The sequence below is a fragment of the Halyomorpha halys genome, unplaced genomic scaffold (assembly GCF_000696795.3).
Source record: "Halyomorpha halys isolate HHAL.00 unplaced genomic scaffold, Hhal_1.1 Scaffold764.1, whole genome shotgun sequence".
NCBI classification, from domain to species: domain Eukaryota; kingdom Metazoa; phylum Arthropoda; class Insecta; order Hemiptera; family Pentatomidae; genus Halyomorpha; species Halyomorpha halys.
The window spans coordinates 415,351-440,900 of record NW_027111457.1 but is presented as its reverse complement, the minus strand read 5'-3'; the positions used below and the strand labels follow the sequence as shown (position 1 = coordinate 440,900).

At 29.3% G+C, this 25,550-nt stretch overlaps 1 protein-coding gene across 2 annotated transcripts in view; it reads right to left on the bottom strand.

Annotated features, from left to right (window-relative positions):
- The window catches only part of LOC106685994 (beta-1,4-glucuronyltransferase 1), a 397,426-nt gene extending 372,007 nt beyond the window's left edge, over positions 1-25,419 (bottom strand). For both annotated transcript variants that reach the window (XM_067049492.1, XM_067049493.1), the window contains exon 1: positions 25,309-25,419. In XM_067049492.1, coding sequence (XP_066905593.1) covers positions 25,309-25,383 — 75 coding nt within the window. In that variant the 5' untranslated portion in view covers positions 25,384-25,419. The remainder of the gene's footprint in view (positions 1-25,308) is intronic.
- Between the last annotated feature and the right edge of the window lie 131 nt (positions 25,420-25,550).

The window sequence follows — 25,550 nt, the reverse complement described above, 5'->3', positions numbered from 1 at the left end:
AAAGAGACTGATCACTAAGAAAATCAATAATTTAGATCACTGAATGGTATTGGAATAAATTAAATTCCTATTGAAATTTTAGAAAATTCAAGATTTGTGTGATGAAAGTAATTTGTTTATAATCTAAGCAACTGAATTGATTAATGGTAATGTATGATGCCTAAGAGAGGCCATTTTGTTCAATAATCCTTAGCCATTTTGCTCTTGAATTTTTATCTAGGCTAGAATTTAATCAAATAAATTGTGGATCCTTCATTTAATTTAGGTAGCTTATTTTACATTCAAGAAATAAATTAAAATATATCAAAGGACCAATTGTTCAATTATATACCATGAACAAATAAACGAAGCAATTATTTCATGACCAGAACTCATTATAAAATGTGTTACAACTTCATCAATATTGTAAAATATGGTGCGGATGACCACTTTTGAATTTATTATGACATGGATCATGCCTGGATGTCCACTATGCTTAATTGTGAAATATCCAAGGCACGGAGGACCATATGTTTAATTATATACCATGAATAAATAAGCGAAGCAATTGGTCTTGGCGATTCAATCTTTTTGAAACGTATATTGTGCCCGTGTTTTAAAGCCCAAAAATGGACCGTTTTTTGAGATTTAAAACACAGGAATTAGGTGTGGGTCAAATTTTATTCAGAGACAACAGCGCCATGGTTGCTATGGATACTCACTCAACGGCTGAGCGAACGTCTCTTCTACTTTTTACTATTGGTGGCTCAAATTAAATTCAAACCAAAAATTCAATTCACTATAAATGTCAGATTCTATGTTTTACGTCCTAGTACCCTAATTATTGATACAATGTTTTTATATAACATCTAGGCTGCACCGATGTTTTTCAGGACTAGACTCTAGAGTATAGGTTTCCATCAATGAAAAGTCATCTATGGGTCGTATAGGAAATAAATTAAGGAATGAACATACCTCAATATCATCTTAATCCAACATTACTAGATTTGAACTCTGCTTTTTTCGTATTTCTTACGATGACTACACTTGGTTCTTTTTTTCACTTTTGATAAGGAGGTAAATCTTTTTTGCACCGTTAACTCAAGATAAGGTACTTTTCTACCAAGGATTAAGATCCGGAACTACTCACTTTATGCGTCATTACAAAGCATAATTGTATTTTTTTTTAGTGAGGTAGAATTCGGTCTGAAACTAAAAACAACTAAAAATGCGGCTACCTCCTTATTGATGAATATTCCTCAATTAAAAAAACATATGTAGGATTTGAGCTTTTTTTAAAAATATACAAGAAAATAAAAAATTATTATTTTATATTTATTGATAGGAAGTCTTAAAATAATTTTTAAAAGTTTGATGAGGAATGAGAAAGTTTCAATTCCCATGCCTCTCTACATGAGGTAGTAGATTCGCCTCTCCTTACAGCGGATACGTTGCGGTTAACTGCATGCAACCTCTAACAGTAGTCTGTAATGATATTTCCATTCCAACAAAAGACATTACATGCACTCCCTTGCATTTATCTTTGAATTATAAAATCCTATCTCATATTTCTGTTTATCCGGCAGGGTTCCAAAATCTCTTCGTCTTTTTTTTATAAGATACCAAAAGAGCATTACATACACATTAATTTCAGTAATTTTAAGTAAAATTAAACAATTGATCAGAAAATAAAATTAAAAACTCCCAACATATCATGTTCACATTTCGATACGTCTTTCTACAACCTTAGTTAATTAACGATTAATAATCCACAATATAAAGCAAGGTCTGTTGTACATATCCATATGTGGTCATCTTGCAGAGGAGACCCTCTAACTCAGGACTTACGTCCATTCTTCTCACGCAGTATTATTCAATTGTATTATTCAATTGTATTATTCAATTGTATTATTCAATTAACATTGCAAATTAACCTAGAAGTTTATGTTAAACTATTTTTTTCCGGTGGATTCTAATCTAAAAATATTTACAAAAGACGATAGTAAAATTTTTACTCCACCAAGAGAGATGCATATGCCTAATACGCCAGATTTTTCATAATGGTCGCCGTATATTTTAGGTTTACAACTAATAACCCTAACGCACTAGTACGACAAGTAGATTGAATATAAAACTTAGCAAAATTTAAAGAATTAAAATGCAAAAATCATGGTTTATAATAATCTATGTATGAAGGTATATTTCATCTTCAATTTTGAAAGGAAAATTTATGTTACCGGAATACGGTATCCATTGTCAGGTGTAGAGTTTATTCTTAGAAACTCATTTATAATGAAAATATTTCAATTTATATTGCGCTTCTATTATGCAGAAGTAAAACGTTTACCCATAAAAAGTTTCTTTTTTTTTTCTATACACTTCTGACAAAATAACGTTATTTGGGGAAGACAGTATTTTTCCTGTTGAAAAATTATTCAAAATTCTAATTGAACTATACAAAAGTAATAGTGAATGTTCTAGAAAAGTATTTATTGCCCTATTCAAGGTAGAATACCGGCTGTTTTTGAATCTAGAAAAGAATAAAAATTTTCGCTCATTTTTCATCCAACGCTCAATATCTTGAAAACTATACGTACGATTATATGTGAATTATTTTTTAAAGTGGAGTAAATTTGACAATATTTCATCCCAAATCAAACTCATTACATACAATATTTATGATTTTTTAAACACTAATATTTTTATCTTTTCTATCATGAAATGATGACTTTCAAATGGATCTCAAAATTATTACATCACGATTTTGGAATTTTTCTGCTTACATTGAAAATGAGTCCTATCTTGACACAAGTTCGATGTCTCAGAAACTATTTGACGTAGATGTATGTTATGGCTCAAACTGAAGCTAGTTAACACACACCATAAAGCAGTTTATAATGAATATCTCCTTTGTTTCCAAAATGAATTCAAATAGTGTTAATTTCTCATTGTTTGGTAAAAATATAAGAAAACCTAGGAAAATATAAAACGTGAAGAGATTTATCAGGGCTTAATTTAAAGCTCGTCAAACATAACATACAGTAGTTTATAACGATTATTTTCCTAATAATGGCAGTTTTAAAGATTTTTTTTTGTTTTTTTTTTTGAGAAAACAATATTGGATTTTAAAAATAATTATCTCGAGAATTATTGAACATAAAGAACTCTTTGTGGGCTCATTTTGTAGCGCGTTAAATGTACTAATAATTAGTTTATAATGATATTTTACTTGCCTGCAATACTTAAGAAGTTATTGACAATGAATCTGATAAGATACGGTGGCCTATTTGATAAATCTGTGATATTATGACTACTTACCCTCAGGGATTGGTAAACTTTTAATAATTGTATTTTTCAAACATTTCTGCATCAGAATCCGTTGATAGAAATTAATTTTCAATTTTAAATTTAAAGCTTTTTTTACTGGCTACATATCTAATTACTGGACTACATATATAATAAATACGTTGTGCATGACTGATATAACCATTTTGGAAGAAATGAGTTGTTGAAGAAATGAATTAAAATTCAGAACATAAAACTATTTTTTTCTTTTAATATACGTTTACTATCTGATCACCCAATTGTGTCTTACATGGGTTTTGATAAGAATTTCTTTGTTTTTAACAGCTGATAATCTGGGGTAAAATCTCAGAAGAAACACCTCTAACTACTTACGTATAATGTAATTTATATAGATTTTAAATAATAATGATAAATTAAGTAAAAAAATATATGAAAACAATATGAATATATTTTTAATAAATTAGAAATAATAAAAATGTAACTAAAGGATAAAAAAGATAACAAAAAAAAACAACTAATACTGATAGAAATAAATAACTGGTCATATACAGAGATAATAATAGTAAATAAAAATACATGAACACATAATTTTCTTTATTTGTTATCGTTGAGATCTTCAAATCAGGTGCATTTGATGAGGGTTTAAAAGTATAAATATTGATGTACATATTGAATGTTAAGACTGATGATCCATTTAGTAATTGTTGTTCTAGATCACTAAAGTGAGTCTGGAGTGTATTTCTGGCTATCATTGATATGAGAAAAACCGCCGATAAAATTATTTTTTCTAGTATTATCAAGCCCCTTTATTTGTCGTTTTAAAAACAACAACACTTAGGAAATGACACCATCATTTGATTTAGAATGAAACTCCACTCAATTTTATATTAAAATAAACAGAGATAACTTAAACTAAATCAGATAATCAATCAAACACATTCCTTTAGAAATTATTGTATTTTCATTTAGCATTATATCACAAATATAACGGAACATTCTCAATTGAAAGTAAACTATGATCAAGCACATCTCTATTTTTCAAAAACCCTCAATTTTATTTTCAATCTTTATCATGTTCACAAAAATCAGTGCTGATACCGAGAAAACCTGAAATATTTTTTTAGTTTATTCTGTTCAAGATAATTTAGCTAAATCTACTTTCTAAATTTTACTTGAAATTTATTTGTATTTGGAGTGTGATAATTTAAATACATTTTGCGGAAAACACAACTTCTCTAATCATATGTAAACCTTAACAGGAAATTCAGCATTTTAATCTTTCATAATAATATTCTTGGATTAAATGATGATGAACATCATTCTTATGCGACCAATGGAGCGTAGACTTTTTTTCAATTCATTTCAATCTATGTAATTCTGAAGTTTTCGAGGAAAAAGGCAAACCTCATCATAAATCTCTTAATCGATAAACACCTTTGGAACGCAAACATTTCCTTTGCCAGAAAGGCAAGTGATGACTTCTATTCCTGGCCATAGAAAACCAAGGTAACACGATGACCAATGGCGTCATCTGTTATGATGATGTTGCACGACGTGATAGTTGTGTCAATGAGGAAATACTTAAACCATATCTTGATAGAAAAATCTTTTATGTTCGTTTCTGATTATTAAAAAAAAAACTTCGATGTACATTATCTTAGATAAACATATCAAGAAACAGTTCCATTTTGTTTACTATTATATTAACAAAAATCATTAATATACTATACCTCAATAGCTGAATTTCCAAATTGTAATAAGAAGACAAAATCGCAACAATAAACGTCAAAGTATTACTTAGATTAATAATTCTAACTTAGTTTAGGAATAAAATATTTTTAGATTGTGAATGAATATGAAATTTCTGGTAACTATAAGTCTTATTGAAAACTAGTTATTTTAATGTCATCGTTATAGTAACTAAAACAGTTTAAGCAAGTTATTTATTGTCAATGCTGGAAAATGAATTTTACAGAGGAATTCTGGAAGTTTCATGAAATATTTATCAAAATTTAATTTAAAAAATAGGAAACAAATGTTTGTTTGCCAATTTAGTATAAAATATATTTTGTAGTTTTTAATAAGGTAATCAAAGTTAGTATAATATTTACAGCATATAAAAATTTCTTTAGTACTGACAATTTATAAGAATCGTGTAAGTTCTTCTACGGAATAAATTTCTGGGAGGAATAAAAACCATAACTAAATAAAATCCAACCAAATTACAGTCTATTAAGAAACATAAGTTTTTTTTTGTTTTTTTTACTTTATTTAGTTTATTCACAACTGTAAACGTATTTTTACAACCAGCGAATGAGATGTAAAGAGAGAAAAAAATAATAATAATAATAGTAATAAATTAAAAAAAGTCGGGAAGTCATGAAGGTTAAGGTCATCTAATGATGCCTCTCCATTAAAATTGAAATTTAAAATCAATTTAAGAGGTCCCTATTCCAGCTCCTTCGTAAACGTCGTCTCGTATCTGGTAAGTCTAGTGTTGATAGTCCTTGAATTAGAGGGTTAGTGTGTGTTGGAAGTGCGCCGTGAAACCGTTTATATAATGATTTAACGGTTGTTTGTACATAGGGAGTTCGTAAGTCTTTGTGTAAGTTTTTGTTACTGATGTAGGGGGGCGCTACTGATACAGTCTTAGTAATTTTGATTGAAACTGTTGCAGTTTCAGTAAGTTTGTTTTTTTGGCTTATCCGTAAATTAGTGCACCGTAAGTCCAAATTGGTCTGAGAAGGTAAGTATAAATCTTTAGTTTTAGAAACATAAGTTAGCCAAGAAAAACATACGATACCAATTGGCCTAGATTCACTTTCTTGAAAATTGTTTTATTTTTAAAAGATGAAGTTGTTTAAACGTCACATTGTCTGTTTAAGCTGTTTGATTATGATGATAACAGTAATATATTGTCTTGCTTAAATTAAAACATATTACTTCAATTATGCTCTTTCGTTTTAACCACATCATACTGACAGAAAACCAAAATTATCCTTATTTTTCAGTGATCTGTCATATAATATTATTTCAGTTCATTCAAATAGCCTCAAAATAATATTTGTTTTGGTTTCTACAAACCTGTATCATATGTAACAAATCTACGTAATCTAGATAAGTAACAGATATTTATTAAAAAAACCAATCAATTAGATCACTATAATTAATTCTCACTCCTCCATAAGATAATAATTCCTTTTTACAGTATTATTCTTTTTTTTTTTCTTTTGGTCGGAATATATATTTTCTTATTTTTATTGGAGTGGTAATACAATTTCCCACAATTAGGGGCAATAAGTATTAGTGCTCTAACTATTCATGCAAACAATATATACAGAAAATGTAAATGATAACAATAGTACTAAAAAAATAAAGCTAATTATAAAAAATAAAATAAAGGAAATACAAATATAATGCAATTATGATATGTATAAACAAATATATAAATCAATGTTGAGAATATAATAAAATAAAACTGGTTAATTAATGACAAAATAATTTATATACATGATAAAGAAAATTAAGTAATAAAATTATAAAATATTTACATCTATACACAATATTACTGCTATTGATAAGGAGCGTGGAAGACCACTTTAGGTGAAATTATAGGGAAAAAAACATTTTGTTTGGAAGAACATTTTTAAATACTCCTTTCTACATATTGCCTTTGCATATTTTTTCTAAAACAAAAAAATTAGGTAGTTTGAAATATTGAAAACCAGCCTTCATAATAGCAATATAAAATTATTTAATGCTAATAGCTTTTGCATAGCTCTGCAATTATGTTAAAAATTTTAGTTTTTAATCGGAGTAACTTAGTTTTTTTTTATCTGTTTTCTTAAATGTAGAGAATATTTAGCGAGTTTGATTTGATTCAATATTGTATATAACCCTGGATATGTAAGGAAGTAATCTTTTCAAGATCACGGTCGATGGACTCCAGAACCTACATGGTTGACTCATGGCTACAGGATATATAAATATCTGCCACAGCCGGTTCCTTGCAGTTAGAAGTACTGCGTCTTACCTCTGTCCTTAAAGGAGCAATGACTTATAGATTGGGAAATCCAACCACAACCCGAAGAGTGAAGCCCGAAGACTGCTGCAGAACATCCTGTTATAAATTCTATATTTATCGATTTTGCTATTGAAATTATTTCTAATTTTTGTTTTCTCTTCATCTGTTTTTCAAATCAACTTGTTTTTTTCCCATTACAGGGAAATTGTTTGTTTTGTTAGGTCTACGAATGTCTTATTTTTTTGTTTTTAACTTTTCTTTTCTGTCTTATTAAGAATTATTATTTATATCAATTTATTTTATCTTAATTTTTTTATATTTATGACGTTGTTTTTAGTTAGGGGTGTCTTTTGTACGGGACTGTACTCCTTCATAATCAATTGTTAAAAAAAAAAATGTAACTGTTGTATTGAATAAGAAATAAAAGTTACCACTGTGCCATTTCACCTCCATATAATAATAATGGTAATCATTATAATTTATAATTGCCAAGATATTGAATTATGATAAATTATATTTTAATAATTTGTTTTTACTAACTACTGAAAAAAATAATATCTGCTGATACATAATCGTCTAGATAGGATGGTAGTAGAGAGGGGTAGTATGGAGATAGGATTGTATAGGGTAGGAACTTCAGGATAAAAACCTTAGCTAAGGTGGAAGAAGAAAAACCAAAGGAAAGCAATCAGGGAAGGTTCCACTAGGTAATGACCGAATAGAAAATGAGGCGTAGGAAGAGGAATAAAATCCCATCTCGTCTCCTTCCCACCAATCTTCATTATTGCTGTTTAGGGAGTTATGTTTCGTCATTTATATACATATACATATTTGTATAGTTTGCAAATTAATTCAGAACACATTACGATATAAGTACAATTTAGATCATATCCGCCAACAATAAATATAGGAGAATAGAAGATAATACTTATTATGCTAATACCTTTATTTTCACCAACATTTCAGTTTATGCAATAAATTTCAATATAAGAACTAATTAATGAATGAGTAGATTTTCATGGTACGAAATCTCAAATATATTCAGTACGTTCACAAAAAAAATAATAATAATAATTTAAAGAAATTAACATGACAGTAATGTTTTATTACATAATGTACTTTATATATAATGTACTTCTTTTTAACGTTTCCAGTTTCAATCACATGCACATCGTCACCTAGTCAAGTGCATGTAAGGCAGAAAGTTAGAGCAAAAACTTTTTTTCTCGATTTTTTCTAGAAAAATTATATTTAGGGATTCCTTGAAGTGCTAAAAACCGATATCAACTTTATTTTACTTCCAAAACATTTTTTACCACATTTAGATAGGTCAGTCGGTCCGAATTGTTTCAATATAGTACAAATATTGAAATGGGGGTTATCATAAGAAAACTATCCCGATTTAGTACATATATGTATAAAAATATGATAAATAACCAAATAATCTAAAAGAAGAAAAAAAAAACAGCTAAATCGAACCAGCATCCGTTTTTATTTTCAATGCTTTCTCAGAAGGTTACAATAGCAACCCAACCTCTTTTTAATAAGTAATCTATATATCTAAATGGGAATACTTCGAATAATCGTCCTTAATAATAATAATTAACCCAAAATGTTTTTTAATTTAATTAAATAATTACTTATTTAATGCATTCAGCAAAATTTATTTTCTTATTCTACACAAATAAAAAAATAATTCGGTAGATAATAACCATCAAGTCCACACCCCATAAAAAAATAAATAACATATACTTTTGTTTATAATCATAAAATTCTTTCTTGAGACTGGCAATTTTTTACTAAATAATTCAAAACATTATCCAAATTATAGTCTCAAAACTTTTATTGTTTTTACACGTCCAACGTTTCGGCCAATTCGGCCATCTTCAGGGACAATCTGCTTAATTCACTATGAAACATATTATTTAAGTGTTTGGAAAAATATTAAATAATATGTTTCATAGTGAATTAAGCAGATTGTCCCTAAAGATGGCCGAATTGGCCGAAACGTTGGACGTGTAAAAACAATAAAAGTTTTGAGACTATAATTTGGATAATGTTTTGAATTATTTAGTAAAAAATATACTTTTGTGTTTTATCCATACTATTTTTAAAGAATTTGCATTTTGCAACATACATTCAGAGCAATTAAATGAATTTTATTAATAAATATTATTCACTCAATTTAAATTTTAATTTTAATTCTTAAATTATTAATTTTGATGTTAAGACTAGATCCCTAGTTTGGGACAACAAAAAGTTGTCTTCCCATATTTTATTTTAATATAAACCAAATAATGGTAAATTTATGAACTAGAATGAAGATTTATGATAAGTTAAGAGTATAGACCTATATTACTTTGATATAAAAGAGATATATTTTAGATAGAGTAATTCTAATGGACACATTTTTAATGTAAATAAGAAATCAAAACATAATGATAATTCTTAACTTATAACTTATGATGTCGGTGGAGCCTTTATTAGGAAAACAAAAAAGTGTTTTCATCCAGTCTTTTAATATATTTCTAGTTTTAATGTAATTTTAGACCAGCTGGCGCGATTTAAATCACGAAACATGATTATATAAAAACATTTCTAAACCATGGTTAGCTAAATATAGTTAAGTATTTTCAACATGGAATCCAATTAAAATTAAGTGTTATATACTGCCAAATAATTTCATATTTCTGTTAACATGTAGATGAGGAACAATATGATTCGAAACTCAATAAAAGAACAAATATAAGAAAATAATAAGTGAGTTTTTTCTCCGTCTAAAATAATAACCTGGAATTTTAAAACACACATTTCTATTTTAATGTAAATATTTTAAAACGCAATTAATCGTCCTTTACTCACGACCCTTTTAAGAATATTTGAAAAGAGTTTTATCTGCAAGTATTAGCCTGTGATCGGAAAGGACATTTATAGAAAGTTAACCGAGAGGCCACTTTTATTATTTTTAATATAATCAAGAGATTAACGGTACGAATCCTTGGCATTATTATTCTAAGGGCATTGAATAATACAATTGACGATTTTATTTTACGTGAATAAAAAAAAAACTTAATAAGCAATGAGCAATCGGTATCATTGGGGATCAGTAACGGAAATTCTACAGTCGCTCGATGCTTTCCCACAGACCCGTAGAAATATACAGACACAGCTAAGATATTCTACCGACATCAGTAATGCCGTTAACTGGGGAACACTCGACAAGAAATGCTATGATAAGCAGAATATGAAAGAGGAATGCTTCCGTTACTTCTAAGATTACTGCCGACAAAGTTTAGCTACTGCACTTCCGTGCAGAAAACTTACTTTTCGTCAGGACATAATAATGAGAAGAATATGTAGTGAGATGCAGAATTAAAAAAAAAATATAATAATTTTTAAAATAATTATAATTTTAGCTACAATATAAAAACAAAAAACCTGTGAACTGCACAGGACAATCAAGCTTCTTCACTTTATATTATTTTTTTATTATAACTTATTTTATTTTATGCAAATAGAATTTCCTGGAAATTCAGCTTTTCTGAATAATTTCATTTCAGTTTCGTGCATAATAGCCTACATTTCACCATGAATAATGTAGAAAATGAATTCACTAGAAGTTCCACATCAATTTTATAACTTTTTATTAGTTTTTTCGAGAAAGGTTCTTTTATTAACTTCGTGTAGAATTCAGTTGTCTTAAATTGCACCTAGAGCTTTTCCTCGGTATATGAAATTGTCTGGCAGGACTTCAATGTCATATTTTCAAATAGCCTCCTCTAATTAAAGTATAATGAAAAAAATATTTTTCCAGCTTGAAAATTCAAAAATATGTTGTACAGCTATCATGATATTTGAAATTTATGACAATTTTTAATTATCATTCACAATGTTTTTAAGGAACAATATTTTCGTATAATTTATTTAAGGAGGGCTGTGAGTAGGTATTCCATACCCTAAGCCTAATTCTGCTTGTTGTGTGAATGGTTTAAGTTGTGTGACGTGGGCACCTCACAGATTTTTTTTTCAATAAATTTTGTTTAGGATTAAAAATACGGTTAGGTTATGATAGGATTTTAATAGTCACCACATGAACTTTATTGGACTTTTTGAATTTAGTAAAATATCAGGATACAAGATCCAGAACTTTTTTGCTCAATTTATGATTTATGATTTTCTACTAAGGAAGATGGGAGTATCCCCTTATGATCTTTTTCTAAAAGAAAAATTAATTTTATCACAATCGAATTATTAAATTAATAAATTGTATTTGTAAAAAAAAATTAATGTCAATCCAGATAAAGTATGCGTAGGTGAATATAATTCTTATTATCGTATTCTATCCAAATAGTGATAAGTTTTAATTGTTACTTAACCAATTAGATCAGGTGCGATGGTGAATAATATTCATTTTAATGACCTAAATGTACCATATAGAATTGGATCTTATATAAAATCATATAAAATTATCCTTAAAAATAATATTTTTTTCATTTTCACTATAAATGTATTTTATCACGACGTCAACTCAACGCTCATATATTAACTGTAATAACAGCTGATATCAGTCAAAATAATAATTAACATATAAACGGATGAAGATTATTTACCTGTATTCCGATTACATGGTTTATGTCGCATTATGCAATGACCCTTATAAAATACTGCAAGCAAACATCGATACCGCTTGTTAAACAATAACGAAGGTACACTCTATCGGCCAGATGACTATCTGCACCGGGATAACGAGCAGCCAGCACGACATAGGCCCTCTTCTACCCCCGCGTAGATAATACGAAATCACTAATGAACACATACAAACCTCATGATATCATCATTAGTCAGTTCCTAATCTCTTCATCATTATTTTTATAGGGAATGGCTAACTTTGATCATGCGGCATCATATCATACAACCTCATTCTGCAGTAACAATAACAAGGTTTATATAATACCCGTACTACCAAGGATTACTATCAAATTTCTTCACATTGGAACCTACATGGACTAGATCTCATAAGCAATCTCATAAGACAATCGTAAAGTCAGCAGAATTAATGTTGCAAAAATAATATTGAAATGAGAGTCAGGCCTTTGTTTAAATGAATCAAAAATGTAAATCGTGAAAATAGTGTTTGAGAGAAAACAGTAAAATTGGTTATAACAAGCATATTAGCTGTTTACGCACGCAAACATTTTCATTTCTTCATTTGTTTTGTTTATACTCAAAGATTGAATATTTTAATTTTTATTTAAAAATATTACATACTAGGTTAAAATCAAATCAATATATTACTTATATTGCACAAGTTGTAGTTTGATATTGTACATCACAAATCCCGTCAAATTATACATCGCACTCTGTCTGCTAATGACTGCTGAGCCAGACTGGTTTTGCCGTCATTCCCCTAGGGCCACCATCTTCACAGTGTCTACAGGACTATTCGTCCTTAAACGCAAGGTCAGGTAGACATTATTTGTTCTCTCATCCAGCAGGAATATTACTAATTTTATCATCATCCATGAAACTACTATTATTCGTTGAAGAAGAGTTCTTATATGTTAGTTTAATTTAAAATGATTAATCCTTTCATTATTTTCTTTATTGTTTCTTTACAACGGAATATCGTATTTATTGTTTATTGTTTCTTTATAAAAGAATACCATTATGTTCTTTATTGTTTCATTATAAAAGTTGATTTATTACATTTTAGTTATATACTAATCTTAGATATATACATAGTTGATGCTTTTGACAATTATATTTAGTTTGTTTAATATTTTGATTTCATTTACAGAACTACCTTTTTATTATTATCTTTAATAAAAAAGGCAATTTAAATCTTTTAATAATATGATTACCTAAATTAAGCAAAAATTGGCGCTTTACAACGTCAGGAAAATTCATTAGAAATAGAAGGATTTGATGTTTAACAATAAGTAATTTCGCACCTTTAATTTATTTTTTTTTTTTTTACTTGCATACTCTTTATCTATTTATATTCCTTTTTAAATACCATTGATTTTACGTCAATCTGTGGTTGCCCTGTGCCCTCCTAGTCTGTCAAATACTGCCGAGGCTACAATTGTGCCTGCCTAATATAACCTGTACCAACAACCGCTATGAAATCTCATTTATGTGCTGTAGATGGACGAGTAATAAAAAACAATAAATAAAATAAAATAAACAATAAATATACAATAAAAAATATTTTCTATATATCCTAAGTAGAAATATAAGCAATTTTTTTTTCGAATACAGAACTGTCTTTATATTATATCATTTTTTGTTTTTATGTTAATCGTCATTATTTTGACAGTGCTGGTATTACTGAATTCATCTTATTTTACACTTACTGTGAGTGCGAAATATTTTATAATTATTACTGTACATATATACTTAGCACGCTTCCTCAAAATAATATTAACAACGTCCAACACACAATTTATATTCACTAATAACACAAAATAAAAACAACTAAAAAAATAAGCTGTATATATGCCCACAGGTAGAAAAAGTTTGAGGGATCTTGTTTTAATTATAATGATAAGAGCATGAGTCATTTTTGGAATCTTTGTTATACATTTGTTTCACTAAATATACATTTAATGGCATAAATATCGAAAATATTACTAAAGGAAAAAATATACATAATTTAACAATTTTAAATAAGAAAAATTCTTTTGACAGGTCAAAACTGATTAGAAAAAAGGAAACTTTCAGATTTTTCTTAAAAACCATAAAATGATTCAAGCTGAAGAATGGAAGACGGATCAAGAGATTAATTAAACATGAGGAACAGTGAGACGATTAATTATTATAATATACAATGAAAAATATTAAAATTAATACCGTGAATCGGGTCAATAACTCGGAGGACTTGGAGTTGCATAACTTCTCTTATTAATTTCTATCTGGAAACAACCTCGAATATTTTAAAACCTTTGATAACAAAAGCTAGGTAGCTAATCCTTTTCTGAAATATGGTGAGGAATTATTAAGGATCATTATCTACCAGGGACTCGTCCAAAATTAATGGGTCATCGTTTCTCAAACAGATTATTTTAAAACATCTGACAACTGTCATTAATCATTTTGTTGTCCTATTATAGAACGACTCTTTATATATATTTTCGATAGTAATGCTTATGCATATAACAATATTTTTGTGCATATAATGGTTAAGCTTAATGTTCATTATATGACTCTGTATCAGGTTAGTTCTTATTCTAATCAAACTGGAAATTAAAATTTCATAGTCATATAATAAAAGCATAATTGCAAAATGTGGCATCTACAAAATCTGTCTTAACTAGTGTTTCAAAAGCCAATGAATAAAATGTAAAAACCTTTCACTTATATCTTTTTTTTTATTTTTTTTATTATTTATTTAATGAAATTTACAACTGTACAAAATAATACAATGGGTAAATATGTAGTATGTTTCATATACACTTTAAAATCTTGGGAATGAACCACCCATTGGTCGTACTTCAAACATTAATTTAAATTAGAAGGTTCCGTGGCCATCTTCTTTTCAGACGCCTCGGAGGATTATCAGGGATTGTTATGGATGAAAGATTAAGAATTAATGGGTTAGGGCGGTTAAGGAGTTTGGAATGAAAAGACGCATATCTGTTTTGGGTCAAATCTGCAACGAATGGGATGTTAAGGTCTTTGTGAATGAGTTTATTTGTGACGTAATAAGGAGCATCAAGGATTTTGGAGTGTAACGATTGGATGCGGGAAGAATTTGATGGTTTGGTGGAGCCCCAGAGCTCAATTCCATATGTCCAAATTGGTCTGATTATCGTAGTGTATACTAATTTTTTGTAGTGAATGGGAAGTTTAGAGCGTTTGTCAAGTAAGTGTTGTAGCAATCGGAATCTACGAGCAGTTTCTTGTCGTTTCAGTCTTGTGTGTGGATTCCAAGTAAGTTTCTTGTCAAGATGGAGTCCTAAGTATCGAATCTGTTCAACACGCGTTAGTGATTCTCTAATATCTGACTCATTTCCCTCTTCTTCTCTTCTCTACATTTTTATTCGTCGACGAGTCGTCATTCTGCATTTCTAGGAGGACTATATATTAATATGAATTCACCTTCACCGCCATCGTTATCGTCATCACTGATTCCGGATTAAAATAGCCTCCACTGTTGGATTAGTAATAAAATAACTACTGGTTTTGTGGTTAACAGGATGTAAGTTAGTTACAAAAATATATTTCATAATTTATACAAAATACGTTAAAAAAAAAGTAAAGGTGTGCCATTGTTAATGATGTAATATTCCAGAAAACTTAAATTCAAGGAAATATTCCCAGGGAATGTTTAGACTCTTAACCCATCATCCGGCATACTAGAACAAATAAGTAATTAAATTGTAACAATTATCAATCATAATTTAAATTATACAATAATGAGTTCGAAACCCGTCATAATTCGATCAAAATATGAACTTCTCGTTCTTTATAGAACTTCGGAGAATTCCGGACAGAGATGGAGCTATATTGTGTGGTAACTGAAACAATGTGTAGTCAAGGTGTATTAAATACTTTTAACTGCATTGAAAAATAACAACACCAAAATCTAACCAAGGAACCCTCTAAATGTGGTTGAATACATTTCACACTTTGAAACAATAAGAAAGTTCTGATACAGAAGGATTTTTAAAACAAAATAATCATATAATGAGCCATTTGAAATATTTTAAACCGTATTAAAATCACACCTTAATAATTCTAGCAACAGGAAAATCAATTACTAAACTCCCAAAAATTTTCGGATTTAATTATTAAGTTCTCAAGAAAGGCTTTCTAAGAGATTATCCTTCATTGAAAAAACCGCCTGTTTTCAAAATACAGGAAATATGGTGAGAAAAAATTACAATTTCAAAAACTTAAGTATTTAAGTATATACTCATTGTTAACCAGTAGTTATATATCTAGTTATTAATAAAAAATAATAAAGATATGCTGTTATTTTGACAGAATACTCAGCACTGATTAATTGTAGTGCAAGTCTGTAGAAGCCTTGTCCTATATCGAACAGACTTTCTAATCTAGTACTTTTAAAGTCAAATGACGAAAATACTTTTTAAAAACCTGCTTAGATTAACAGTCAGTTTTTCCTAACTCTTGAATTAAGCAACTATATATATGCACTATCTCTTTACCTTACTAAGCTCTAAGAAACACAGAAGGGTTAAATACCGAAGTGAAAAAGGCCGAAACTAGTATTTTTATATATAATGGAATTTCTGTTGCAAGTATTTATCCTGAAACAGAAAACAACATACTTAAACCTTCTCTTATTTATGATTTCATGATACTTCGAAATACAATATTAAATAAACATAAATGCAATTAAAAACAATTATATTTTCTCCTTATACCTCTTCCTTCGATCCTACCTCTCTAACCTTACCTTTCGAAGTCCCTATGGAAGAATTTTACGATTTTTATTTACTAAACGCCCGAGATCTACAAGGATATTGTTTTGATTCCTTACATCTAAATTTTCTTCACGGCTGATATTCCAAAGAATACCAAAACATTACTGATAAAATTTGCTGATGGCCATTCTATTCAGTTATTCAGGAAATATTCTGAAACAGCACCTTATACATGTAAAGGCATATCTCCCTGATTCAGATATAGACTGTGAGGGACAGCAAACAATTTAGAATGTCAACCGCATCTAACCTCAGTCTTGAGTCCTGAGGTCATATAATAGTCAATGCACTCTCCTATGTAACAAACGATATCCTACATCGCGACCTCTTTTTGGACCTTTCACCATCGAATTCTCCCAATTTCATCATCACCTTACTCATTATCCTAATTATGGGATGATTAGTGATATGGTCCAGGAATATGAGTGGAGCTGAGAAGGAATTATGCTGAACCTCCATTTCAGCTTCAATCATTCATATTAAGTCCTTAACTTGAGCGAATTATTACTTGACAAACATTTTGTCAATTATTTTGCGAATTATTTTATTACTTGACAAAAAAACAAACAAATCAAATAATGCGTCATTCTGCTCAATATATATATTAAGATATACTTAAGTAGTATAAAGATATAATTTTATTTCTTATAAATTAATTATCTGAGTGAGAATAGTTAATGAGTGTTACATCTTAAGATTTATAACATCCATTAACTATTTACTTATACCTAACCATCTCCCATTCTACTAAGCTTCCGAATCGGTTTTGGAGAAACTTTGGGAATATGAAGTGAGTTAGCTCAGGAACACTGACGATTCATCGATCATTTGATCACTCCATTATAACTGAGATCAAATTTACTGAATGTATTATACTGTACAGTTGTAAATTTCAATAAATATACATATATATACATTTTCTTGAGTAGATTTTTTTTTCAGCTTAGCTAAATTTTTTAAAATTTGAAATACTATTTTTTAAGACCTAAAAATCATCAAAATTACTTAAATCAAATCATTTGTCCTTCTAAAATCCAACATAAAAGAAAAAATTGTGATTTGAAATTAGTCTTCATTGTCCATAAAAAAGTACTCCATTGCTGGTCCAGCACACTTGCTTATAAAGGTCTTCAGGAGTATCTTAATGATGTCTAATAAATCAAATTGCAATATAATTATAGTTTCTACAATTGCTCAGTCAACTTTATAATAAAATTATTATGAGAGTACAGTTATTTAAAATGTATAGAAACATTTTTTTTTTTATTTACATTAGTCGAACTAATCGCAAACATAATTCGAATGTTCACTTTTTATTTTTTTATTTAATCTTTTACTGAATCTTTAGGACAAATTCAGGCTACTTGAAGTAAAAGTAAAACAATAAACGATTTTAAATCGATAATTTATTTTTCATTCAAGATATAGATCTGATTCTCATCTTATTCGTTATAATCCGTTAGCGATATGCAATTTCCTGTAATGAATAGATAAAATATTAAATGCGCGCTGGAATTGCTAAAACCGTTCAAAACCATCAAACCCATTATCAAAGGAATGTATGATTAGTTTAACAGCGATTTCTACATTAATAGTAGGTTCCTAGCCAGTAGAGAAGTGGAGAGCCATTAATGTTTGATTTCAAGTTGGCTTTAAGTAGAATTACCAATATCCTCACACCATACTACAAAGGTAAAACATCTATAACAATAATATTTCTGAAATAACAGCACATTTTTGGATTCTTTTAATAATGTTTTATTTTTTGTAAATATGGTAAGAATAATTAGGCCAGTATCAATTATTGACCTTAGCATTACAGGATATTTTTTTATCTATTTAATACCAGAGCCCTGTTTCATAATGAAAGCTAATAGTATTAGTTCAAAATACAAGTATCAAAACAACGTGTTAATTACATTAATACTTATTTTTTTCATAATAGGGTGGACTATTAGTGATATTATAGGAGTTAAAAACTACTAAAGTACAAGTTACTATTGTACAAGTCAGTGTAATTGTATTAAGTTAAAGCTACAAGACTAATAATATTAGTTCAAAATATAAGTATCGAAACAACGTGTTAATTACATTAATACTTATTTTTTCATAATAGGGAGGACTATTAGTGATATTATAGGAGTTAAAAACTACTAAAGTACAAGTTACTATTGTACAAGTCAGTATAATTGTATTACAGGCCTGGTGGGCCTTACTTGGTTGATATAACCGTTACATTTTTTTTTTTACAATTAATTATGGGTATCACAATTGATTTTATTTCTTTTTTAGATGGTATCAATATCTATTTGAACTTACGAGGTATCATAGCTGAAACTTGATAAACAATTTTAATAGCGAACATTGAAAAAGTCCTAAAACTTTATCTACACCGGAAAGTAAAAACTCTCCGAGATTCTAACTGCTGCTGAGAATTTTTAATGATCCTGCTAAGACAGAATACATTTCCTGGTTGCGCGTGATCTCCCGCAATAGCTCAACGGTGAATGGAAACAGCGCCAAAGCTTCGCTGATGAATTCCCGACCACATGCCCCTATTATCATTCTAAAAGTGCTCTTCACAAACGGCTATAACGAAAGTTCTTTCCCAATAATGGTACAGGCGCCATGCCTCTTGCCTAGGGCAGTTACCCAACAACCCTCCACTGATCCTTATTGTCTTTAACATTAACATTTTCTGTTGCCGGTAGTCCTTGTTCACCAGCTGTGACTCTTACTTAAGGAAAATGTCTTTATTATGTTACTTAAGCCTTCTGGATTCAGGGAGCTCTCCGAGGCCCACCCAGCTTCATAAAGAAAAAACAGTATACCCTTACAAAGCATAATCCTTGACCCTTCATGATTGTAGGAGTACATATATACATATATATACACATATATTTACTTATGCATATTATTATTATATATTTACTTGTTTGCGTTTTTTTTCGTGTGTGACTACTTATGGTCTAGATGCGCCACTGTATCGGTGCAATGATGACCACTGATATCAATATCGGATACAGATATCATTTGCATGCAAAAATTACTATCCGTGCTGAAACTAATTGCGAGTAGGATAAGGAGATGGCTCGGAAAACCAACCGCTGGAAAAAGAAAGAAGACAAGGATTATCCATGACCACCAACCACAGGCTACGTGTAGCTATGGCTGCTCCCCCATGATCATGAACCCCCGGCCCATACACCCATCTGTTCCCAAGTGTACCGTTCCCTCTCCAATCATTTTGGTCAGTGTATCCGCTGCTCGTGGGCTGGCTGCCAATCTATACCACCCTATATCCGTTATATCCAATCACATTGTGAACAGACCGTATCGGTTCGGCTACACTTAAAAGCTTACATTATTATTATATACTATATAAATTAATAATACATTTAAATAGATTTTGAGGATCTTTCAGGTACATTATTACTCCAGGACAAGTGTTGTGCAAAGATGATTCCAAGGTTTTTAACTGAGCATTGGAGTGGAATAGGATAGTTGAGGAAACGTAAGGAACCAATAATTCTTAGTTTTTTTGCAACTTGTTTCTCAGCATATTCTATAACACCATCCTGTGGTTAACAAAATGCCTTGATGAAATCAGAAGTATGGGAGTTTAAAGGAAATATATCCTTGCTAAAAGTTTTTCATAAGGAAATGTTTAAGATTTCGTTCAAGTAGATGATTTTTAAGACATACAACGACTTGACATCTTATTCCTAAATAACATTTATAGTATTTATCGTTTATCTGACACCAAAATGCCAATATATATACCTACTATATTGTTGCCAAATATGCTTATAAATGAAGGTTAAAGACGGGAAATGCTTGTCATTTCTCAATTTATTTTTTTTTTCATTAATTTACAACTGTATTCAAATATATACAACAAATAAATTTGCTGTAGGTGACATAGTGACATGGTACAAACATGTGGAGAATCTACCCACTGATAGAACTCCAATAACATTTCTAGAGGAGAAAATCTCGAGACCATCTTCTTTTCAGACACCTAAGAGGATTATTAGATAATGAAGGAGAAGCCAGGTTAGAAACAAGTGGATTTGAGTGGTTGAGAAGTTTATCATGGAAGGAATGGTATCTGGTTCTGGCCAAATCGGCAACATATGGTACATTGAGGTTCTGATGACTGGATTTGTGACAAAGTAAGGAGCATTAAGGATTTTGGACTGTAAGCATTGGATTCGGGAGGAATTTAAAAGTTTAGTGGAGCCCCAAAGCTCAACTCCGTATGTCCAGATAGGCCTTATAATATTCATGTAGTTCAGTCTTTTGTAATATTTTTCAATTTCGAAATTGCTTAATTTGTACCTTCTTTCCTAGAAAGTTACAGTTGAAATTTACAAGATATTACTCCTCCTATTCTTCTTAATGAATGCAAAACGTGGCTACTTACACTAAGGGAAGAACAGTGGGTTATGGTTTTTTGAAAATAAAGTATTAAGTAAAACATTTGGACCGATAAAGGATGAAGTGACCGGAGAATTTAGAAGGCTATACAACGACGAATTGAGGTAACTGCACCCGGTAAATATAATTCAAGTTTCAGCATTGTGGTGATTAAGAGGAGCTTATAAGCTTGTCGGGCTTAGTAAGAAATCTTAAAATTTTAGTAAAAACAATTGACGGCTAAAATTAATATTAAACTGTTAAAAGTTTTGAAAGATTATTTTTTCTTTAAAAAATATTTTTCCTCCACTTCCCAAAAAGCATGTTTTCGCTCCCTCATTTTAACAATTTTTTTGCATAATTTTTTACACCATAATTAAAATTACTCCTGAGTGGCTACAACGTTAAAAGTGAAGGTACTATGCCACTAAGTTGGTATGAATTTTTTTAGCTCGAAATTATTACTTTTTATTATTGAGATTTTATGAACTGAATTCACATTATGACCCTTATTGAGGAACAAAAGAGCATTTTGCATAAAATTCATCATTATGGCTAGTTATATTTTTGCTCTACGTCATTTAAAGCACGTATTAACTAATAATATAATTTTTAAAATATTCAGAAATATTGAATGTATTAAAAAATCATTTATTTCCAATTAAATTCGACGCGGATTATTAGCAATTTAAGTTACAGTCACGGTTACATCCATTCAAAATAGACATGGCAGTGAAGGATATTTAGTGTTAGTTTAAAATGGTGATAAAAGAATTCATTAAGAGGATATCTCTTGTTCCCTGACCTCATCAGGTCTATGATACCTGAACATTAGAGAAGAAGAATGCCCTTCAGGAAATAGCTGAAAGAGGTCGCAGAACTATACTACGTTGACTCAACCAGGTAATTCCCAGCATTTGATGAATCATGGATGGAATTTCAGAGGTCTACTAAAACTGGTTTTCGCAGAGCACTTTAGTCCCAATTCCAGCCAGTTATCCTAAACTGCTTTTATTTATTTAATTCATGAAATAGATAAACCTAAATGAAAAGTGAAGACCAATAATCTGGATTGATCTGGATGGTTTCAACGATTAACGGTTCCTAAAACTCATTTTTCGAACATAATTTCTCTTATTCCCATTGGGGAATAATGAGGAGTAAATAGTAACTACAAGTAAATATATATATTCATTCACATTAAAGGTTTTATTATGTTTCTCATAAATTTCAACACTAGACACAGTTAAAATTAAAACTTAGAAAATCGGGCCATTCCACATCAACTCAATACACTTTTGAATTTTACCTTTTCATACGTTCTTCAAATTTTCAGTTTTTGAAAAACTGTGAAATTTGATCGGGATATGTCAGCTTGTATTTAAATTACAGCGCTATTAAAGCCATAAAAAAAAGGACATGTTTTGGAATTGCAATAAAACATCCCTAATTTAGCAAGAGATATGGGACAGGAGTAATTTTACAGTATATATGATATGCAACACTATATATGTTAATATTTCTCTATACCTAATTTTTAAATTTGTATCATTATTTTTTGAGATAAGTTGTGTCGATGTAAAAAATGTAAACAGGGAAAAAATAAACGTGAGATGAAAATATTAAAAAAATTACAAACTAAAGCTCCACTTTCATAAATTCAATTCTTCATTCATATCGGTTACTATAGCAATGTTAATATCCAAGTTTTCATGAAACTAAACATAAACCAGACGTCAATAGTAATAATGGTTCAATTGATAAGCTAGGAGTTATATCAGGAAATTCTTTTATTTTCGCAACCTTCTGATTCCATTGACAAATTTTCCACAAAATTACTACGTTCAATGCAAAACGCCACCTATCTCATATCTCTAGCTAAATAAGGCAAACTTCTGCAGCAATTCCAAAACATGTTCTATTTTTTTAAATAAATCAATTGATATCCATTCTAAGTCTCAATATTCTTTATTACATCAATTATATATATTATTTCCAATTAGAAGAAATTAGATGTTCATCTGAATCAAGTAAATTCGAATATAGACAACGTTAATTTATTTTTTAATTTATAATCTTTTCTATTTCTTGAGACTGCTATTATTTTTAAAATAAAACTAAATGGTATCCTCGTTAAGTCTCAACACTCTTTATTTTTTCAACAGTCCAACCTTTCTGCAAATTCGGCCATCCTCAAGGACAATCTAACAATTAACAGCTTTTATTATACATTCATTTGTAACAATTTCAAAAATATTAGTATTAATAATTTAACATACCTTAAATATAAATTGACACCTCATATCCAATATTTAATAACGTTTTTTATTTAAACTATAAATTAATAGGGAATCATATTAGTTATTAATAAACTTATGTCTAGTTACCTATTTTGTCATAATTTCATTAATTTTTAAAACTTTTAATTTTAGATCAACTGTCATATTAATAAGTTATTTTTAGCTATCTATACACTCAGGTCAGACTTATAATTAAGTTATTTCAAATTGCATTTTGGTCTACGTTTTTATTTCTTTTATTATTAAAATTAACTGTAAAGTAAAATAAAACTTTACCCTTATTTTTCATAAATTTATTTTGCTTAAAATCCCTACATAGAGTTGGTTCAAATTTCTTTTATCTGTATTAAATTTTACTGTATAATTGATGTTTTCTGATATATAAATACTCAAGTATTTTTCTTTGACCATATTGTATGGGACTCCGATTGCGATAGTGTTCAATTAAATCCAAAAATATATTTAATAGGAGAACCCTTATCCTTTGTAAACCAAAACAAGTAATTATATTTTAATGTTATTAATCCAAGTTCTTCTGGATACGCAATATTTTCTGTTACTCCACCCGACGGGTGTATGAATAAATAAGGCTTTCCGATGCGTCAGCAGGCAATGTGAGTATCATGGATTTTCCAAATGTAGTCCACATCTTTTTAGTGATTGTATTGTCGATCGAATTACATTCGCAATGCATAGATGGATTCAGCACTATTGATTGCATATTGATTTAATTTGGACAATTATTTTTTCTCTATTTCAAAAGAGAGGCCATAATCTTCCAGAGGATGAATTATTCGAAATATAATTCTTTCTAGGTTTTTGAAATTTTTCGTTTTAACAATTAACGGGCCCGATTTTTTTTTTTTTTTTTAAAGTAGTTTCAACATTTACAGTCTAAGCAGAATCAAAATTGATATTTATATGCATTAAAGGGATCGAGATGAATGTCTAACATGGTATATTTTGTTAATTATTTAGTTCCTCCTGAGGAATTATTGGGTTTGGTAAAATGCGTTCTATACAAACTAAATGTACATCCAATTTCCTACAATAGTCGTCATATTTTTTTTTGTCTAAACACAGTCTTATTTTAGATGTGGTGCCATTTTTTAAAATTTCTTTTTTACTTTATTTAGTTTGTTTTTTACAATTTTCTAACGTTTTAGAAACAATATCGAAGCATGCGACTGATTAGCCATAAGTGTCCCCTCTATATCTCAGTAACTAAATGGTTTAGGCATAAACTAGATGTATAGATGTTTGCACCGACAGCACCAAATATTTTAATACATTTGTTAAGCATTCATAATTTTTATAATTTATAGAAGTTAATTTGAGAACAGAAAATTAATTCTAATCTAGGAAGAGAGTTACTTCATCATTTTCGTAGGACTGAAGATATTGAAGGCCATTGTTACCATTAAGTTGGGGATCGGAATCATTCAGACGTCATGTTTCTTCAAATATCAGTTACTAAGCTTTTAAAAATAAAATGAGCCAACCGACATAAATTTATAGATTTCAGAACTGATTGCAAATAAACCAATAACTTATTAGGACAGCTTAATTAAATTAATGTAAGAAAGAAAACCATTTGTAAATTATATGAAACATTAAATATATTCATTATAACTGGCATATACGTTTGAGTTTTGTAAGTGAAAAAGTTTGGATCTAGGCCATTTGAAAATTTATGAGTCCTCACGAAATAAATTTAATAAAATGATATTTATTTACTTCAAAAAACCAAAGCCTAATATGAATTTAATTACTAAATCTATGAAGCTAAAATTATTTTTGCATAATTATAAATAAAATAAGGAAATACCTTTATAAATCCCATAGTGAAGAGATTAGAAATCCCAGGAGTTTGCGCTTTGTGATTTATTGTATTTTGTGTCATAACGAAAAGCTGCAGAGCTGGAGCACTATCACGAACTGCTCCCCACTACGCACTCACTTCCTTCATCTTCCTCCTTCCTTATCGTAGTCCACATTATATTTTTATATTTCTTACAAACACTTACAACAATAATTTAATCCTGAAATTTTATTACACAGCACAAACCA